Source organism: Diadema antillarum, unplaced genomic scaffold (genome assembly GCF_040938485.1).
Source record: "Diadema antillarum isolate AM-2024a unplaced genomic scaffold, OU_Dant_1.0 scf00000167, whole genome shotgun sequence".
Taxonomy (NCBI): domain Eukaryota; kingdom Metazoa; phylum Echinodermata; class Echinoidea; order Diadematoida; family Diadematidae; genus Diadema; species Diadema antillarum.
The window spans coordinates 2873293-2893434 of record NW_027271056.1 but is presented as its reverse complement, the minus strand read 5'-3'; the positions used below and the strand labels follow the sequence as shown (position 1 = coordinate 2893434).

The following is a 20142-nucleotide window of genomic DNA, read 5'->3' as shown; positions in this document are numbered from 1 at the left end:
AAAATGGGGATATATTTTTTTGTATGTTCTGATATGAGGTTTCTTGATCTGGGGGTTACATGCATAATGCAGAAATAAGATTACGAAACAAACAGATGTAACCATGTGCAGTGAAATGAGCTACACCTTGCATAGAAATTGATTTGTAATGAATTGAATCGTGTTGCTGCAATCACAGTATAATGTAAATAATGGCATTTATTTGACGGCATGTTCTTTTTCTTCTACACGTCAGTTGTATTACATGTATTCAGAATCTATTTTTTTGACAGTGAACAAGACCAACAACAACACTATACAATAATTTTGATCTTGCTGAATATACCTACAAATACATGACATAAAGTTTAAGAGATTTGTGCCAGGCCGCTCTATTTAAAGGTCTTTATGGAAGTTATTCATTCAATTGTGTTTATTTCCCTGCATTCTTGAAATTGGCCTGATCTCTCCCATCCCCTCCCCGTTCCCAAAGAAAGAGGGGAAAAATAGGAAAAAAGGCAATGATGGTGCAAGCTGGGGCGAGTCACATGCAAACATACAAACATGATAAGTGGAATGATTGCATCTCAGCCTGCGCAATATGTTCAAGGCTCAAAAAATAGCATGCCATAACTTCTTAATGTCTGTTGACTCTTGATTTTCAACCTCTTTAGCCCCAACCCTCCCCCTCGCAAAGGCAAACAATGCTGTGCCAGTAAGTGCTTGGGATAGTAAACTCACCGTTGCTGCTGATTGGCGCGGAGGAGGGACCTGCTTTAGTGGCAGGACCTGCAGCAATAAAACACAATGAAAAGCAAACAAGGTGAAAGTACAGACTGGTTCCTCTACACAGATGACTGCCTATAAATGTTTAGAAAAAAAAAAGATCTCATAACAACTGATTAAAGTCTACTACACTTCCTCGTGCATGGCACCACTGCTGCTATAGAACATTTTTTTCTATTGTAAAAACAGACGTAATCTGCAGTCAGTCACAGTATGGTACAAACATATACATTCTAATCGATATAAATATTAAAGTTGTAATTTTAAGTATAACATAAGACTCTCCTTTATCAGCTACCGTACTATAAATGTGAAAGATAGTCATTGGTAGAAGGTTCTAACATTGCATTCTGGTATGAGGCATGATGCAAGGTACCAGGTACAATATGCCTCTGATACATTGCAAGAAAGGTTTGAAAAGAAACAAGTGAATGAATTAGCAATGGAAATTTAATATACAGAAGATGCAGATTAAGATAGTCATAGGTGACATTTTTCCATAAAAACCAGAAGTCATAACATGTGCCAATTGTGCTTTTGCCTGTGATGAAATTCAAATTATGCATACTTCAAGTAGATATGCCAAACATTGCTTCCTTTTAACAAATAAATCCATCAAAGCAAATTAAAACCATGCTGCATCACTCTCATCAGAGTTAAATTTGATGACCAGTATGCTGTTTATTAAGTCATACTCACTCAGTAAAGTATACTGTACCCGAGTGATGCAAACTATTTTGAGGTTGGCATTTTCTTGACTTACCTTGGGCCTTAGTTGTTTGACCTCCAGGACCTTGCGTCTTTGGTGGTGGAAAAGTTGGTTGACCTGACAGAGGTGCTGATGAGGCAATTTATGGAGGGTAAAGAAATCGATAGTTGGGTAAAGGTGAAATGTACAGGCACTGACTAGCATTTTATATTCATGTAAATAGCTCTGGTAAGAAAAAAAAAATGATAGTGCAGGAAAGAGAAATTAAATAATCTAAAGGATAGATAAATGGAATATGTAGTGCTGAATAGATCCTAGTTATGTTGCTGGCGCCCATATCTACTAGCACTGACATATACTATTTATCACACTTGGTGAAATCATTTACATTTCAGCCCCGGGCTGCAAAGACTGATTCTTATCAAATGCATAGCTCTAGATACCATTGATTAATAATAGCAATAATGTTGAGATGGACGAGACAAAATTACAGGAATGTGCAGATGGAGCACTCATTCTTTGCTCACCAAACTCTTATAGCGAAGAAGAGAAGACTGTTATGCTTGTCAGTATTCAGGACTTACTCTTTGGTGTCTTGCACACATAGCCTTGTATCGAGAGACAATCAAGGTCATTCCAGCGTCCCGTCTCAAGGTACATCTCAGCGCAGTCCTCGTCACCGAGGAAATTAGAGTTGGGTTCGCCGGGATTCCAGTTGGTGTAGTCCACTGGAGTGTTGTCCGTCCAGGCAAAGGACGCTGCATGCATTTGGGGGAACAGAGAGAGAAGAATGGAGATAAAATTGTATCACATTATTTGTCCGTCCAGGCAAAGGACGCTGCATGCATTTGGGGGAACAGAGAGAGAGAGAATGGAGATAGAATTGTATCACATTATTTGTCCGTCCAGGCAAAGGACGCTGCATGCATTTGGGGGAACAGAGAGAGAGAGAATGGAGATAGAATTGTATCACATACAGGTTTTCAGTTAAAGGATTGTAGTCTGCTGGATATATGATATGTGAGATGAAGGCTGAAGTGCTATCTGAGCTGCTGTGACATAGATTTCTTTGAGGCCACTTAGTTCAGTCAATACCATGCAATTCATAACAATATTCAAGTAAAATCATATATTGGTCAATCCCCAATCTTTTTTCTCCAAAAGGATTTAAATGAGTAGAAATGGAATGTTATTGTTGTCTCTGTATTTCACTTCATCTTTGAATAATATCTAATCTTACATATAGTTTCTCTCTTTTACAAGTTAAGAGCACCTAAATCAATTTTAGCACAACTTTAAGGACAAGTCCACCTTAATATACATGTGGATTGAGTGAATGCAGCAATTTTAGTAGAACACATCATTAGAAGGAAAATTGGACAATCTGTTCAAAAGTTATGATTTTTTTTTTGTGCAGTCACTGCTGGAGGAGAAGACTACTACAGTGTATGATGTCACATGCATATAATGATATACGGAAAACACAAAAAGAATTTCACAAAATGTTATTTTTTGATAAAAATTGCACATTTTCTTGACTTGTCACTGACATACATGTATGTTAAGGGTAATAGTATTCCCCCTGCCTTCTGAAAGAGGCAAATCAAGTGTTCTTTCATTATGTGAGAAAAGTGAAAATATGTTGATTTTTCTTTATATTTTCTTTAAATCATTGCACACATGTGACATCACATCTGTAAAAGTCTTCTCATCCAGCAGTGACTGAGCAGAAACTTAAAAAATTCATAACTTTTGAACAGATTGTCCACTTTTCCTCAAACTCTCACTGATATGTTCCACCAAAAGTGCTGCATTCACTCACTCCACATGTCCATGAAAGTAGACTTGTCCTTCAAAAATATTTAAGCTCTGACTTACATGAAGGAGTGGCTTCAAAGCCAATCCAGACATCACTAATCTCTTGCTTGATGTGTGACCTGATCCATTCGTTCTCTTGCTTGGTGTGGATGCTGGCCAAATTGCCGCCAGCCTGCTTGCAAGTGTATTCTGCTGTGGGCCATGAGACCCTTTCAGCGATGTCCTCGGAAAACAAGTAGCAGTTCATGCCATAAGACGACCATCCGTCTGGGCAGGAGCCGGGAACATCCGGATGCTCCGTTGGGGTGGCCACTAGGGGTGGTAGTTATGATAGGAAGATAGATGTTTCAAGATTGGCAGCTACCATCAGGAAGAACTTTCCCTTTCTTACAAAGCTTTCAAAGCATTATCCTACAGCATCTGACACTGAGATATGTGAGTATATGTCATTTTCATTCACTCTTTTAACATGATGATAAGTTTCTTTGAACCATTCTTGTATTCGTATTAATGACGATCATAACGAAAAAAGATAATCAACACATTTGCATCAAGAGGGAAGCAATGGGCAGAACTCCCACCCAAAGAAAGAACTCAAAGAATGAAAGGGAGACTTTCTCTAAAGAATCCTGAGCACCCCACACTATATCATAGTTCTCCCGCAGTTTGCATCATGAATTTAGTTTCATGTGAAGAATAAACATTTTTCTTCCCGATTTTATGTTAAAAATTGAAATTAAGTGAAAATCAGTGCATAGTTCATTGGCAGACTTGGGAGGCCATGATATCATTATCTAATATAATTTGCATATACTATGTGATTGCAATTAAGATCACATATCACTTTGAGATAATTGATTAACCCGTTGAGGACAGTTTGATTTTGCTACAACACGCATTTCCCATAGACACCTGCCTGAGCATATTCGGGACTTGTCCTCAACAGGTTAAAATGCATACTGCCATACTTTTTTTGTTTTTAAATTTCAGGATCAATTTAAAATGAAACTGTTATCAATCGGTACAATTGGTATTGCATTTTTTTTTTTTAAATCAAAGCCAACTTAACCATGACATGAAATTGCACATTAAAATGATCACTCTCAGTGTAGATTGCAACTCACCAAGGCTGTACTTGCAGAGAGCACCAAGTTGGTCTGAGCAGGAGTGGTCATCCCAACCGTCCAGGCCAAGGGCAGTGCATCCCTCCCCGCCTTCCTGGCTGGGTTCACCCTGACCCCAGTTGGTGTACCAAACAGGGTGGCTATCAACCCATTTGTACTGGCCGCTCACCTGTGGGGAAAAAGGGAAAATTATATCTTATTCACCTACACATTTCATCGCAACCAGGAGAAGAAAATTCCTACTCCCTGTTGTAGAAGAATGGCTTGCAAATACATGTAAGCATATCATGTATTGGACTTGAGAACATTTGAACTGATTTAAAAGGCAATCTATTCTTTTCAGTATCCACTTCTGTCCATGTTACTTTACACTTAAACTAATTTTTGATGAAAGTGAGTGGGTTGAAATGCAGTTTTCCATGTACTAGCTGTCACTGAGTGTGACTACAATTGTATATCAGTGAAAATCTTATATGACAATTATTCTACTGTGAAAAAAAAAGACAAAGAAAGACATTTGTGCAACCAACAGAATTACCAGTACAGGAGTTTTGAAGATCGCCAAAACCGGCCACAGGGCTGTGCACTTTGACATACTTGTGTGTGTGTGTGTGTGTGTGTGTGTGTGTGTGTGTGTGTGTGTGCGTGTGTGTGTGACTGCATCCCGTTGTGAGTCAAAATTTGATCACATTGGAAAGGCATCTAATCTCTCTGCTTGCATTATTACTTATCAGTGTCCTTCTCTGATGTCATAGTGCATTCAACATGTAGAAGGATCCAAACTTAACATATATAAGAGTCAAACAGGCTGGAACAGGTAGATATGATATATGTTACCCCACCAGTTACCCGGTCCATTTACAGGGATGAATTGGTTTCATATTTATTTCATCACAAACAAAAGTTCCATAGAGGAATGCAACAACGAATTGTGTCAAATGCACACTATGAATTACCAGACAAAGTGTCCATGTACGTACATGTATCCCCCTCACAATTTATGACATGCAATCGACTGTTCCACTGGAGTCATAAAGTACTTGAAGTGTTTGCTTTATTAACATTTCAGGAAACAGCTTGGGAAGTATGTGTCCATCATGTTTACAGCCATACACAAGAAAGGCAAGCCAAAAAACAAGCTTGATATAAACATGACATCATAGATACTGGGGCAGTGATATGAAGTTCACCAGAAAGTTTGCAAGGAACACTACACGTGTAAAACGTGATGTGATAAAGGTCAAATCCTTAATGAAAGCAGCCCATGAAATTTGAGGTGTTCTTTGATATCTGCTATTTTTAACTCTCTTGGAAACATCTAGATATGAAAAACACTGTATGACACACACACACACAAAGCTCACTTTGAACAGTAGTCAAAATATTTATCCTTGATTCGTACGCAATACGATTGATGAATGGTCTCAGAACTTACACTTGTTTAAGAGTCTAAAGCTTTCAGGGCAATATGCAGTTTCTAATGAACTTATTCCAAAGTGATTTAAGGTGTATCCCTAAGGAGCACAGTGCAATAGAAAAATATCACAATCTGGACGAACTAGGTTGATAATATGTCTGTCCTATCTGGTAAATATTCATTCCTTTGTACTTTATACTTCGCATGTTCTTCACCCTCACACAAGCATGTCCATGTTGGCAGATGAACACTTAAAGGGATGGTATAGTCTTGATTTAGATGGGGATTCAGGTTTTACTTTTTGCAAGATAAATAGAAACCAATAATATGAAATATTAAAAAGTATGTGATTCTAAGAGGAATTAAAAGTTTATTTGATGAAAATTAATTTTGAAATGGCTGAGTCATCCAGGAACAAGGATGTCCCAATAAAAGGTGGATCCCACCTTTAATTAGGACCACTTTGTTTTACTTTGTTTGAATTCGTCATGTATGCACAGCGGAAAATCAGGGCAGATTGTGGGTTTTCCATATAGGGAAAACCCACAAGTGCATACATATGAACACATGGGAACACAGTCTACATTCGCAGTCAACCATATATAAATACATCTGTCACATTTGTGAGGAAACTGGCAAAATTTTGAGAATTAAAGGGGTCTTATAGTTTTGGTTGAGACCTAACTCCAGGTTTCTAACATTTTTTGGTGAGATAATGAGAAACCTCTTATGAAATATGAAAGGGCATGTAATTCCATGAGGAATTCAACGTTTATTTGATGAAAATTGGTTCTGAAATGGCTCAGATATCCAAAACAGAGCGATTATAATACTAGTAAAGTGTGGGACCCACACTTTATTACGATCACTTTGTTTTACTTTGTTTTTGGATGTTTCAGTCATTCCAAACCCAATTTTTATCAAATAAACTTTGAATTCCTCTTAAATTGGTATGCTCTGTTACTATATCATAAGTGTTTTCTTGGTATCTTGCAAAAACTTAAAAGCCCAACTCTCACCTCCACCAATACTGTACCATCCCTTTAAAAGTGGGCCAATAGATAGCTATTGAACCTGCATGCACAACAGCTACTGAAGCATGCAAGTCACATGAAAATACACAGTATGATAACAGAGGATCCTCTTTCATGCATACTATTGAAAGGGGGGGGGGGGGGGGGGGGTCATAATCTGACCTCTACTCTCTCAGGTCAACACTAGCTGGCAGCAGTCGCCACCCACCTTGTCATCCAGTAGACCAATCCAGAGCATGGCATCACCGTTGTAATGGACCAGGGTGTCTGTGTAGGCCCCCTCATAGACGTCCACAATGCTGGCCAGAGTGACATCGGAGCCCTCGTTGCGGCATGCCTGTATGGCATCGGAGAAGGCCATCGTCCTGGAAACGACCTTGAAGCAGCTGTCTCCGTACTGGGTGAAGCCACTGCGGCAGGAGTTGGGATCATCAGGAGGAACTGGTGCAGAGGGGTCTGTTGAGACATGAATAAAAAGGGATTGTTTTTCTTCAGCAAAAGTCAATAAACACAGTGGTATGTACAGACGAGGAAATATGAGAAATACACGGTACAAATACAAAGGGCTAAAGATGACTTCCATTTTATTTTCTGACCTTCTACACTACAGTTCCAGACAATCTATGGTCTACACCTCTAGGCCTTTCAATGTCTGCTGACAAGTGCAGCTGTATTAAGCTATAACACAACAATGGTAGAAGTTTCATAAAAACTGGACATAATAACGGACAGTTAGGGCAATATTGAATGATACAATTTTGAAATATTAATTCCCCAGATAGGGCAATCATCAGAGCAAGACTCACCCAGTGACATCTGACAGATGAAGGCGTTGTAGTCGTTACACGTCTGGTCGTTCCACCTGCCGACTCTCTCCATGTTCTCCACCATCTCAACACAGTCTTCCTGCAGGGAGACAGTCAAAGTGTAATGTGGATTTTCCAGGAATGCACAGAATGATATGGAGTTCAACATTACTCATGTAACCTTTTTACTTTGAGAATTGAAACAGGTTATTCTAATGATACATCCCATCAAAACATAGGTACCCGAGTCACTAAAATTTGAGGTTTGGGATGGATGCAGGGGTGACAGAAAGACTGTCATGCTAATGGAGTCAGATGCAGTGATGGCTATTCTCATATTTGCAGAGAATACATGTTTTTTGTATAATTTAAAACAAATTCTACTGGTACTTATTGGAGTTTGGTTTCTTTACCCAGTGTTGTCTCCTTAGTGGTACAACTGCTCTTCCATATCAACATCATGTGGGGGCGCTGTGGCATAGTGGATAAGGCTCCCGACTCCCTATTGGAGGACCCTAGTTCAATTCACGTCCAGTGCTAACATCCTTGGACAAGATGTTTTTACCCACCATGTCCCTCTCCACACAGGTGTATAAATGGGTACCTGGTAGCGCTAGGGTAACAATAACGGCAGGGCCCTCTGGTAGAGCAGTGGCAACACTGAAGAGGTTACCCTGGATAAATAAGACCTTATTATTATCATTATCTAGCCATCAACTGTTACCCTACCATTGGCAGGTACTAATTTTTGAACAGGGACAAAATGAGTGGAAGCTTCATGTTGATCGTTGTGTGCAACAAGTAGGAATCAAACTTCTGATTTCCTGTCTATGAGATTATGGCCCTAGCTACCAGAATGCAGGTGTTCCCAGATGAAATGACTTACATCTCCTGTATGTTCATTGGGTTCATCAATATTCCAGTTCGTGTAGTCCACTGATGAGCCGTCTGTCCATCTGAAGAGGCCATTATTAAGAGAATCGCTGAGTCCGATGTAGATCTGGTAGTCAATGCCCTTCATCTTCGTCACAAAGAAGGCTGATTTTGGGATTGACAAGAAATGGAAATTTGAAGATAGCGGTTTACAGTGTACAGTATCTGATATAACACACACTGTCCAGTTTACTATGGGACATGCACTCTATTGTAGCCTACATGAGTTACATTGCAGGCCATGGTCAAGGAGGGGAAGGGGACACTAATCCATGGGTAAACAAAATGAGTCATGGGCAGTGCTTGGCAGAAACTCTTTGTTCTATTGTTTCCAGACCCAAGCTACCCCATCACTGAAAATAGTTCCAAGTTTAGTAGTAACAAGGTGCAAAATGAATATAGTCCTTTATTTGAAGAACAGATATTTGACAATATCTGATGTCCATCTATAGACCATTGGTGGTTTACACAATCATTACTTGTTGAAGGCGAGATGGTTATTATAAATATGCATGATGCACATAAGGTATGGGTAATTTTGATACAGATTGCATGGCACCTCGATATCGAATTTGGAGTAAAGTGATGAGACTCTCAGTGTAGAAGTCTTTGTAAAAGTTTTACCATGTGCTCATTGCTGTCCTGAACTTTGGAAGAGCTGGATGCAGTTTGTGAGTGCAGGAGGAACTTTTGTAAGTTGTCAACATTTTACAACTTTCTTACTGATTTTATGCAGTAACTTTTATTCACTACACTGTTGTACTCTTGTCTAGTGATTCATTGATGATTTATGTTAAAACTGATTTGTCTAGGTTGGTAACTCCTGCATTTTAGTCAAAACAGAAGTTAGAAGACAGTCCACCAAGCTATTCTCTATTACATGTAAGATGGTTCTTAGTAATAGTATGTATGAATGAGTATATATATATATATATATACAATGAGAGATATACAGAGCTGGCAATTTAATCATATAATCACGAGTTATATGGTCAGCTGGAATACAGAATTTCTGACTATATTACTTAGTTACTGTGTCATATAGGGTTGCTTGCATTTTGGAAGAAGAATCTGACTTGATTCTATCTTATTTGGTTGTTTGATATTCCAGCTATGACAGTTAACCAGATTTATAATTCTGTGCGTTAAGATTATGATTTGTTTGAATCTGTGGCAGCAATATATTCATTGGAATATATTGTATGTATGGTTTTGTGCACTTTGAGCCATTGATTTAACGGATATTGCATAACCCAAATTGCGACAGGTTTTACAAATGATTGCTTGGTCAGACTGCACATTTAATTTTATGTACATGACTATAGATCGTTGAGGGCGCACTAGACGTGCATGAACAAAATGGCGGCGCCCATGAACAAAATGGCGGCGCCCACGTGCAGTACATATACCATAGATACGAAGACAGTGTGTAACATGTATAAACTATTTAGAGGGAATGACTGTGATTTTATACTTTATTGTTCTTGATATACAGTTGGTTCCCTGGTTTTGTGTCAGTGCATTGGGTTGTATGGTTTATAATAGCATAGTTGAGAGTTTATATCGAATTTGTTTTTCTATCGCTGTATAATAGATTTACATGATTCATTTTTGGTATTTAGGACCTATGTGTATAACTAGCTTAGTATGTATTCAGTTTTTTTGAGGCCTGGTGCACGTGTTATAATCACATTGTATATAATTTTGAATATATGGTTATATGCTTACTATTATTCCAATCTTATATCAGGATGTTCGCACGAGTATGGTATTCCTGCCGACTGATGTCCACTCATGTGATTCAGGACAGTAATCACAGACCTGGGGTACATACATTGTTGTTTTCTCTTTCATTGTTTTCATTAATTAGTGTGAATTTTGTGTCATTAGTGATTCCCAACTGAATATTAATTGTTGTGAAATTGTCGGGGTATCTGATTTGATACAATAATTACAATAAGTAATTATATGCTTGTAAGTTTTAGAATTATTTGTTTAACCAATAAATCATAAAGGTGATTGGTTAGATTTATTTTGTTTAATTAGTGTTAGAATTATAAAGTATAAATTATGGTTTTAATTAGTAGACATGATAATGGAAGATGTATTCATTTTGGCATAGTGTTAGTATATTATAAGTGGGATAAATGTATTGAGTAGTATGTTAGTGATTTAACCTATATGTTAATTTATGAGAAAACATAATCTGTGTCAGGTTGTGAGACATACAGTATTACATTTGTGTGTATAATCATGTTCATTTGAATTGAGTGCCTCGATTGTTGTACAGCAAGAATCTATTTTGGTGTTTTCACAACACTTTTGGATGTTTCATTTTGTGTAACCACATGTTTATTATGTTTTCTTGTTTGCTTGATTTTTGCAGGGTTGTTGTTTGGGTATGACATCAGTGATGTCAGAATAAAGTTAGCAATAACAACATTCTGAGTGCTGATATTCATTCATTTGAGTCAAACCCAAAGATTGTTACACAATCTACACACCGGTGACCAACATCACCTCATGACAGGATCAATGAGATATCAAAAGGTTGAAATCATCTTTTCAAGCACTTGATTAGAATGATTCATTAGCCAAAATGTGCAATTAGATTAGCTGTACGTGTGTATGACAATATGATAAAAGGAGGTGCAAATAAGAAAATGCAAATAATGATATTGAGGGTACTTTCACTGGGGATCTGCCCTGATTTTCCACTACACATACATGCTGATAGCTTCCAATGAGCAAGTGTGACAATGATAAATATTCTACTATCATTCTACTTTACAGTAAAAAATTCATTCAGATAAGGACTTCTCTGCTCCTCTTGAAATGTATATTTTTACCAGAAAATTGGACATTTGTTCTCATCCACCCATGTTGTCGAGTTTCAACTTTGTGTGACAGAGAAAGAGAGTTGTGTCAACTTGAACCCAAGACATACATGATAACATCAAAAGTTGTTACTTGGACAACAGGTGTGAGCTTACACTGCAGAGCCTGGCTGTGAATGGTTGCAAGGTCCCCACTGTATGTGTTCCTGCACGTGTCCCTGGCGTTGTACCACGTGTCGCGGTCGGCAGAGTTAGAGCCAATGATCTTGTAGCAGGAGTTGTCAAAGCGCATGGTGCCGTAGGGGCAGTTGCCCACGGGGGGCTCCGTTGGGGCCGGAGTCTTGGGCACAGTGGAGGTGACTGCCTTTTTGCAGACGAAGGTCAGCTTGTCTCCACAGTTCAGATCATTCCAGGAGCCATCTGGAACACAAAACGAGAGGTGACACAGCAAAGGAAGATGAATGCAGAAGTCAGACTCAAAATGGTGAATTCTTCTGATAAGTTGAGGTCAACAAGTGTTCTTCATTTAAATTGAGACTTGGGCAACATGAAGATATCTGATCTTATTAAAATGAGAATTGTGTAGGATTGGCTGCTTGGATTACACCTTGATTACATTTTCCTTGCCTCACTTGCAATAATATACTTATTAAAAAAAAAGAGCATGGTAAAACTGCAACTGAAAAATTACAGTTAACATTCTGCAAGAAGGAACCATTTTATTTGAAACGATTACATTCTATTGTTATCAACTGCAGCAACCTAATCAACAATTACTGAACTCAAAACTAAATAGAAACTTCTACAACTATTCACAAGCACAGTTATCTAAAAGTTTCAAATGTCTTCAATGACAATACTCTTCAGCATAGCTTAAACTGATTAACTGAAAGAAAACAAGATTCAAGAAAACTCCTAGGGATGTAAACATGCTAATGCCAGTGATCATGAGTCATGACCTGAATGCCAGAAGGGCATGAAAATAGATAAAGGGTAATTTAATACTGCCTTTTGCTTCTCATCATCTGTGCTTTTAGCACCCTCCTCACCTTGGTAAAACTCTGCACATTCCTCTTCACCGTTGGCATCATTGGGTTCATTGCTATTCCAGGATTGGAAGTCCAGAGGAGAGTTGTCCGACCACCTGATGAAAATAATCATTCAAATTCATAAAATTCTTCCATTGAGAAGTTTTTATTGCAACTGATTGACAAATTGCCCTACATCGACATCATGGCTACTTTTAAAACACTGATCAATTCAGTGCTTATTACACCTGATGAATGTAAGTTTGAAAAAAAAACCCCACATAATAATAACAATTATATTTCGAATTGAGAAGGGCTACAACAACAACAAGAAAAAATGGTCAAAGTTAAATGAAGGTTACATGTACATCTATATGAACATCTGAAGTGAGAAATCAATTGATCATCCAGCCATTTATTCATGATATAACAGTGACATTCATTTTTTGTACATTACATCACTTGTGTAAATGTGAAAGATGCAATTATGAATTCATGCAGAGCACACAACTCTCTGTTTCATGTCCTACACAATGTGTGAGAAAAGGGTCTTATAAATACATCTTCTGCAGAGCCCAGGTTCTTGTCAAATTGATTACAGTTCATATCAGTACACATAAAAAAGTTAAAGTTTACTTTACAAGCGATGCCAGGGTCACCCAATCAAAGAGCAACTTTCACATGCTCAAGAGGATACCATACGAGATGAGTAGATGAGTTTCCATGGTGGCACTCACTAAATCATAACTTTTAAGTTTTTCCTCAAATCATCTGTGACCAATATCAAATGTGAGACATATAATTGAGAACTGAGAAATGTTGTTGTATTATTGGTAAATTCTTGGAGAAATGGTTACACCTATCCATGTGAGGACTGTATACTGTTCTGCCATGGAGACAGCAGTCCCAGATGCATTTAGACTTACTGGTAATATCCACTGCCGCTGTACTCCCTGAGACCAATCCAGTCATTGCTCTCTGGGTAACGAGTGAGCTACGAGAGGGGAGAAGAGGGTGAGAACACCATTCTAAAATCACTTCCATGCACACTTCATTCAGTAAAGTGCAATATTCCAAGTCAAGTCCCTTATGTTTCATTTACATTTTGAAGAATCCATCCTAAAAGATATCTTGCATTACATAATAAGTGATGTGCCAACATGTGTTGCATGCATTATACAGTGGAAACTCGATATAACGAGATGGTCGGGACCGAGTCATTTTCCTCGTTATAGCCGATATCTCGTTATATCAGTAGGCATAAAAGAAGGCATAAAATAAAGACATTAATTTGCACATGTGGGACTACCCATTATATTTCAATCAATACTGATAATTTGATATTGTGTGTGAGGGAATTACTCACCTTTATTGGTAAGAAGATGTTTTTCGCCAAGGAAATCCAATATCAAGAATGTGTTTCTTATTAATTGTAGATGTTTGAATTTGTAAATTTATATAGCTTGCGATTGTATCAAGATCGTCTGTGGATTGGTATGTGGTTATCGTATGGGTGTGTGTTGTGTGGAAAGCTTGAATATGGTCTGCACAATGCTGTGTGTGTATGTGACACATTCTGTATGTACATTATGACTGCGTGTGTGTGAAGACGGGGAATTCCCTAAGTAGAAGGCCAATCACAGCATCAGATTGCCTCACACCTACTATAAAACGTCATGATGATGTCATGTATACATATGGCCGTCCCACCACATTTTCTGCATGTATCAGTGTGCGTGCACACACACACTTCACACGTACAACATGCAGAGCTAGCTGGAGAGCACTGAAGAAAATGATTATGTGTGTACAGGACAGTTTTTGGCGCATCAAGCTTTACAATCTCGGAAGATGATAGCACAGGCGAAGTAAAGCTTTACCGAAGGCATTTTGCTTTACCTCGCTATAGCAGGTTTGATTTACTATGTTTTTCTTTGTTTGGAAGTCACAAAATTTATCTCGTTATAGCAGTTATTTCGTTATAGCCGATCTCGCTATAAGAGTAGCATTTTACATAGACTTGTGTGGAAGGAAATTTGGGACCGAAAAAATTTCCTCGTTATAACCGATATCTCGTTATAGCAGTGTTCGTTATACCGAGTTTCCCCTGTATAAATTTTCAAACGCCACACAAGTGTGAGTTTGTATTGAATGAATTTTAAGACAAAATTATACTGCAGCCTGAAAAAAATTTCCAGCAATAGAATACTGACATGAACTGAGATTGGGTCCTCCGATACGTAGAGTGACATAATAAATAAAACGAAACCGAGGAAAACACACTCTCACAAAGCACACAAAATTTTTCCCCAGTCTGTCAGGATCAGACGCTTGCTTGCTGAACACGTCATATATTTAGTGAGTCTAATTCTTCACAAATAAGGACTTTCCGACAACATTGCCAGTGGCTAAATTTGTGATTCTGGAGTTGAATGTACAGTACTGAATTAAGAAATGTATGCATGCACATCACATTCATGTTGGAATTAGAGTTAATATTTTCTTGCGTTTTTAAATTCATGAGTAGCACCCGATTTGCAAAAATAAAAAGTGTGTGATTGCCAAGCTGACTTGATGTACCTCTCTGGTCCTTATTTTTTTTCTTTTTATATCTCTGACTCACCATCTGGACAAGGAAGTTGTTCTCTGGAGTGGAGTGGATAGAGACCAGGTACCCTCCTCTCTCCATGCAGTAATCGTTGGCCGAGGACCAGTCCATCCTGCCAGTGGTTCCACTCAGGCCTCCGCTGAAGAAGTAACAGTTGTCCTGGAACAGGACCCAGTCTGGAGCGGTTGGGCACTGCGGCCCTGTGAATGGGAGCAAATTATTCTTCATCGTCAGACATCTTCCAATAATGCATCTTGGCCACGATTGAGGGGCACAAACAAAATTCATGTCAAAAGGTCCTGTTTACCTCTGGGAGCAGTGATTTGAAAAATTAATGTTCAAGATGTCACATTTGATGCATATGTGTAGGTCTGTTGTATCACAAAACATCCTACCATATGAAATGTTTGCAATAAAGCCTAAAATATAAGGAGATATCAATATTTTTCTCATTAAACCATAGCTGTAGACAGTTTAGTCTTGAGACATCTTTATTATAACTGTTTTTGTACATTTTGTACATTTAACAATACTTGACATTGATTATACTGGTTCAAATTTTTACATTGGTTGTTTCTACCCTAACTCACAATTTAGAACTATTTGGGAGCACTAATGCTGGGTTTTTTTGTTTCATCTGCAAATGGTAAATAATGCCTTTAATCTCAAGAGTGTCAGCAGAGATGGCTGACTGCACTCTTCTGGGTCATGATACAAAATTTGCATTCGTATGAGCTCCTAATTTACACATTGCAAAAGATTTTGCATCCTAAAGTTCTCTCATGTAAACATTATAAGATTATCCATTCCTCTCATTGGTGTCTGAGAAATGTTCATTGTCAATTTTACTTACATGGTGTAACAGTCGACGGTGGCAGTGTACTTCTTGGCTTGACGCCTGTGACAACAAAACAACAAACAAACACACAAATTACATGTTGTTGCAAAGTTGCTTCTTGCAAGGCAAAGTTTATGGTAGATCACAGATGGTTTACAATGCTGCAACACACGACTCATGGTAAACCATCAGAGGTTTGAATAAAGCAAATTAAATCCCTCATGAAGAAGAGCATGACTGTCATACAATGCTGAAAATTCCCTGCAAAAATAACATGTTCATCGAATGGAGAAGATGATCAGACACAGTTTATAAGGCTGGCTATGGAACAACTAAGTTATCCTTTATGTCATTTATATGAAATGTATGCATGTGCTTATGAATGGAACATTAACAAGTGATTAACAGGCCTTTTCTAGTTTATAATAACAACAACAAACAACCAATTACTGCAAAAGTGGCAATTTTCACACATTTCACGCAACAAGAAACCAGCTCAAAATTAAACGAACACAAAATATTTTGCTTGTGGTGTGTAACACTAATTAAGGCAAAATTTCGTTGTGTACACAACCAGAGAAAACTATTCACCTTGTGTGAGTATTTACCTACTGTCTGTTATAGGCTTCATGAGACTGTCTGATGAAGCCTACATCCACGGGTGAAAACTCATGCAAGGTGAATAGTTTTCTCTGGTTGTGTACAAACAAACTTTTTGCCTTAATTAGAGAATTACCAATCAGATGAACCTCTTCCAAGGTGTGTAACACTATTTTATGAATTGAACATTTATCCTGCCTTACTGAGCTCAAAGAATTGCTCTTGCAAAAATTCCAACTTTTACAGCCTTTTATGATGGGCAGTCTGGATAGTTTGTTATAAATGGGGGTAAAAAGGTTTGATCTGTCTTATTATGCACCTTTGGCCAGTTTGCAGATCCAGTTGCGCATCTTTGTGCACTGCAAGTCATTCCATCCGCGATGTGAGCCAAAGACTTCTGTGCAGTCCTCTCCCGTGTTGCCATCGTTGTTGGGTTCTCCATTATTCCAGTTAGTATAGTCTACTGCTGTCTGGTCACTCCACTCAAAACCTGTGTAAAACAACACAGTATGGATAAGCACAGAGCGCAGAGTGAGCAAAGACATAGAATTCAACAAGAAGGTCTCATATCTATGCTATTACAGTTGCTTAGTTCACAATTCTGCAATGGCATGAAATTCATTGTTAGTTTCTTAAATAATGATGGTATGTCAGATTAAACAGAAAAATTGTTTTATTGCAAAGACTGCAAGAATGCAAAGATCTGATCAAATAACAAATTTTATATAGAAATCAGTCATCCATCCATATCCTTACAATTTCTTTTTTTTTTCTAGTAGCAGCTCACGATAATACCAATTTTTGAATGCTGTAGAAGTGAACCTGACAGACCTCAGTCTGAATCCATCTGTTGGTGTACTAGAAAACTACATGATACTGGAAGGAAAGAAATGCCACTCTATCACTGATACACATAAATTCTCAGAACAGAATATGTTGGGAAATATTTTTGGCCTGTAAACTTACCACTCTCCACAGATCTGTCATGTAGACCAACCCAGTAGCCATCATCACTAGAAAAAAAAAAAAGAACATTTAAACATGTGTTTAAGTTTCATGATAGTTGGAATAAGACAGAAAAAGAGTGAAGTGACTGTACCTACTCTGTTTGTATAAATAGACTTTATTCATCACGTATCACGAATTCAAAATCATATTTGTGATATGTGGTTGTACGAATCCCTGCTACTGCAACAAATCAAGCAGACTTACGGCATAGGAAGAAGGGCCTTGATGTAGTTTTCTTCGTCGGCGGTGTGGAAGCTGGCAAGGTCACCTCCGTCAACCACGCAGAGGTTGCGAGCCGATTGCCATGTGCGCTTGCTCTTCTCCGGATCCACATCGACGGCAGGGTCCACTCCGGTCTCGATCTAATCATAGCAACAGCAGCATCACGGGAGTTACATAGTGATAGTTTCCATGAGAATGGTCAATCTCCATGAGGAAACAAAACTAGCTACATCTACTTGTAAAATTGATGGGTAGAAGTGCTTATGTTTCAGTGGAATAATCACTCCTGGAAGGAGTGGTTCAAACACTCCACTTCCTTAGCAGCAGTCAAATGAGAAAGGCTTCCTCAATGATGATCAAATTACCATTGTATGTATTAATATCTGTATCTATATCTAGCTACCTCCTGTGTGAGATTCACCTGTCTATCTATCCATCTATCCATCCATATATCATCCATCTATCTATCTATCTATCTATCTATCTATCTATCTATCTATCTATCTATCTATCTATCTATCTATCTATCTATCTATCTATCTATCTATCTATCTATCTATCTATCTATCTATCTATCTATCTATCTAATGGTATAGATGCAGAGGTGTAAAAAGAAAATCTTGACAAGTGTCCCTGGAATGCTTCATAACCTGCGTTCACATTAGTCCCCACGATGCGGGGAAAGTCCCAAGCTGTGGTACCTTCTCCTCAAAAATCATAATGTGAACACTCGCTGCGACCAATTGCCCCCACAGCTCGGGGACAGATGAGAGAGAAGTGTGGACGGTCGGTCGTAAAAATGATAAGATCTCTGGTGAGTGTCCCCGCAAGACGGGGACTAATGTGAACGCGGGGAGGGAAGTACCCACTCTGTTAAACAGTCTATTGATGCTTTATCATTGGAAGTCTGAGGATGGGGAGGAAAAATGCTTAATGGTTTTCCTTTTCAAGATAAGGGGGTATTGAGCTATTCAAAGGGGTGTATCGGCATGATTATGTGTGTACAATGTTCCACCCACCTTATAACACCAGGCACCATAGCCAACCCAGTCGTAGTAGCAGCCATTATCGTTGGGCTGGGTGGGTGGCCCAGGGGCGGGCACGGTGGGGCGGGCTGTGTAGCCATCACGTACTCTCTCACACACATACTTGAGGGCAGTGTCACATGCTACATTCTTCCAAAGACCAGCGGTGCCACCAGATGATGCAGCCACGCACATTCCAGCAGAATCATCTTCGTTAAAGTAGAGAAACAAAAACACAATGAAATGCAAAAGCAATGAAAATCGAAGGAATGCACCCTATATTGTGGCTTCAAAATTTTGTTGTGCAAACTGGACATTTGCATACTGTGAAAATGTACACAATTTATGAATTTTGTGCTGTGATATCAGTCAGAACAAAATTCAAATAATTCCAAATTTCCATATGCTTTTTTTCCCTTTAACGTACTAAGATGTCATGCATTAGCAAACTGTAGATATCAAAAGCAATTGTGCATTGCCATCAACAATGAGCTACAAAGTTTCAATTTCACAAATGCTCGTATCATTCACTTAAAACAATCTTTTCACTCTTAAGCAGTGAATACACAGGCTGCCTCAGCCTCGTTACCTGGTTGTGCGTAGTCCCAGTGGGTGTATGTGACGGCCGTATTGTCGGTCCAGCTGTAATCCCCAGACATGGCCTGGTCATTCAATCCGATCCAGAAGAGGGTTCCATCCTGGATGCCCAGTACACTGGTCAGTACGGACTGCTCATACCTGTCATGCAAATACATTACAGTTCACAAGTAAACTAATAGCATGATAGGAAAACCATAGTTACACACAGCAGACTAGAAATGTACATGAGGGTATCTAAGACATGCATGAATTTCAATATCATTTAATCCAACTTTATGCTACAGCAATACTCAATAACATGAAACAGAGTATGTTATAGTGATAAAGTTGTGAAGGACAGCTAGTACACAAAGGTATTTCATCTATTAATTATGTCAACTACTCAAAGCTTTCTTCCAGTCTTTGATGTTACTGCTAATACTCTTCAGGAAAAATCTTGTGGAAGCACAGTAGCATATTGGATAGGACTATGCATTAAGCAACAAGTAATAGGTATGGATCCCATACAATGCTTTCATCTATTGGAGAGATGTTTAGCCCATAATGTCCAACTTGACCCTATACAGTATGAATGTGTACCTAGCAATGCTGGGGTAATAATTAGGGCAGCGTAGTGTGGGAGAGCAGTGTTAACACAGAGTAGGCAACCCTGGGTAGATAGGCCCTACTGTCATTCCTTATTAAAATACTGATAGTAATATACAGATATGAGAAAGAAAAAATATGATATGAGTAATATATGCATATAATGCTCTCAAAGCACCGAGAGC

General features: G+C 38.5%; 1 protein-coding gene across 1 annotated transcript in view; it reads right to left on the bottom strand.

Moving 5' to 3' along the window:
- Positions 1-20142, bottom strand: part of LOC139722546 (macrophage mannose receptor 1-like) — a 43461-nt gene that overhangs the window by 382 nt on the left and 22937 nt on the right. Inside the window, exons 24-41 of the mRNA XM_071633836.1 lie at positions 19362-19510; positions 18767-18981; positions 17730-17887; positions 17484-17530; positions 16837-17007; positions 15933-15977; positions 15095-15279; positions 13398-13465; positions 12493-12587; positions 11600-11863; positions 8560-8711; positions 7674-7773; positions 7076-7323; positions 4417-4585; positions 3353-3604; positions 2059-2232; positions 1529-1603; positions 721-768 (exon numbers count right to left, since the gene is read on the bottom strand). Coding sequence (XP_071489937.1) covers positions 721-768; positions 1529-1603; positions 2059-2232; positions 3353-3604; positions 4417-4585; positions 7076-7323; positions 7674-7773; positions 8560-8711; positions 11600-11863; positions 12493-12587; positions 13398-13465; positions 15095-15279; positions 15933-15977; positions 16837-17007; positions 17484-17530; positions 17730-17887; positions 18767-18981; positions 19362-19510 — 2615 coding nt within the window. The remainder of the gene's footprint in view (positions 1-720; positions 769-1528; positions 1604-2058; positions 2233-3352; positions 3605-4416; positions 4586-7075; positions 7324-7673; positions 7774-8559; positions 8712-11599; positions 11864-12492; positions 12588-13397; positions 13466-15094; positions 15280-15932; positions 15978-16836; positions 17008-17483; positions 17531-17729; positions 17888-18766; positions 18982-19361; positions 19511-20142) is intronic.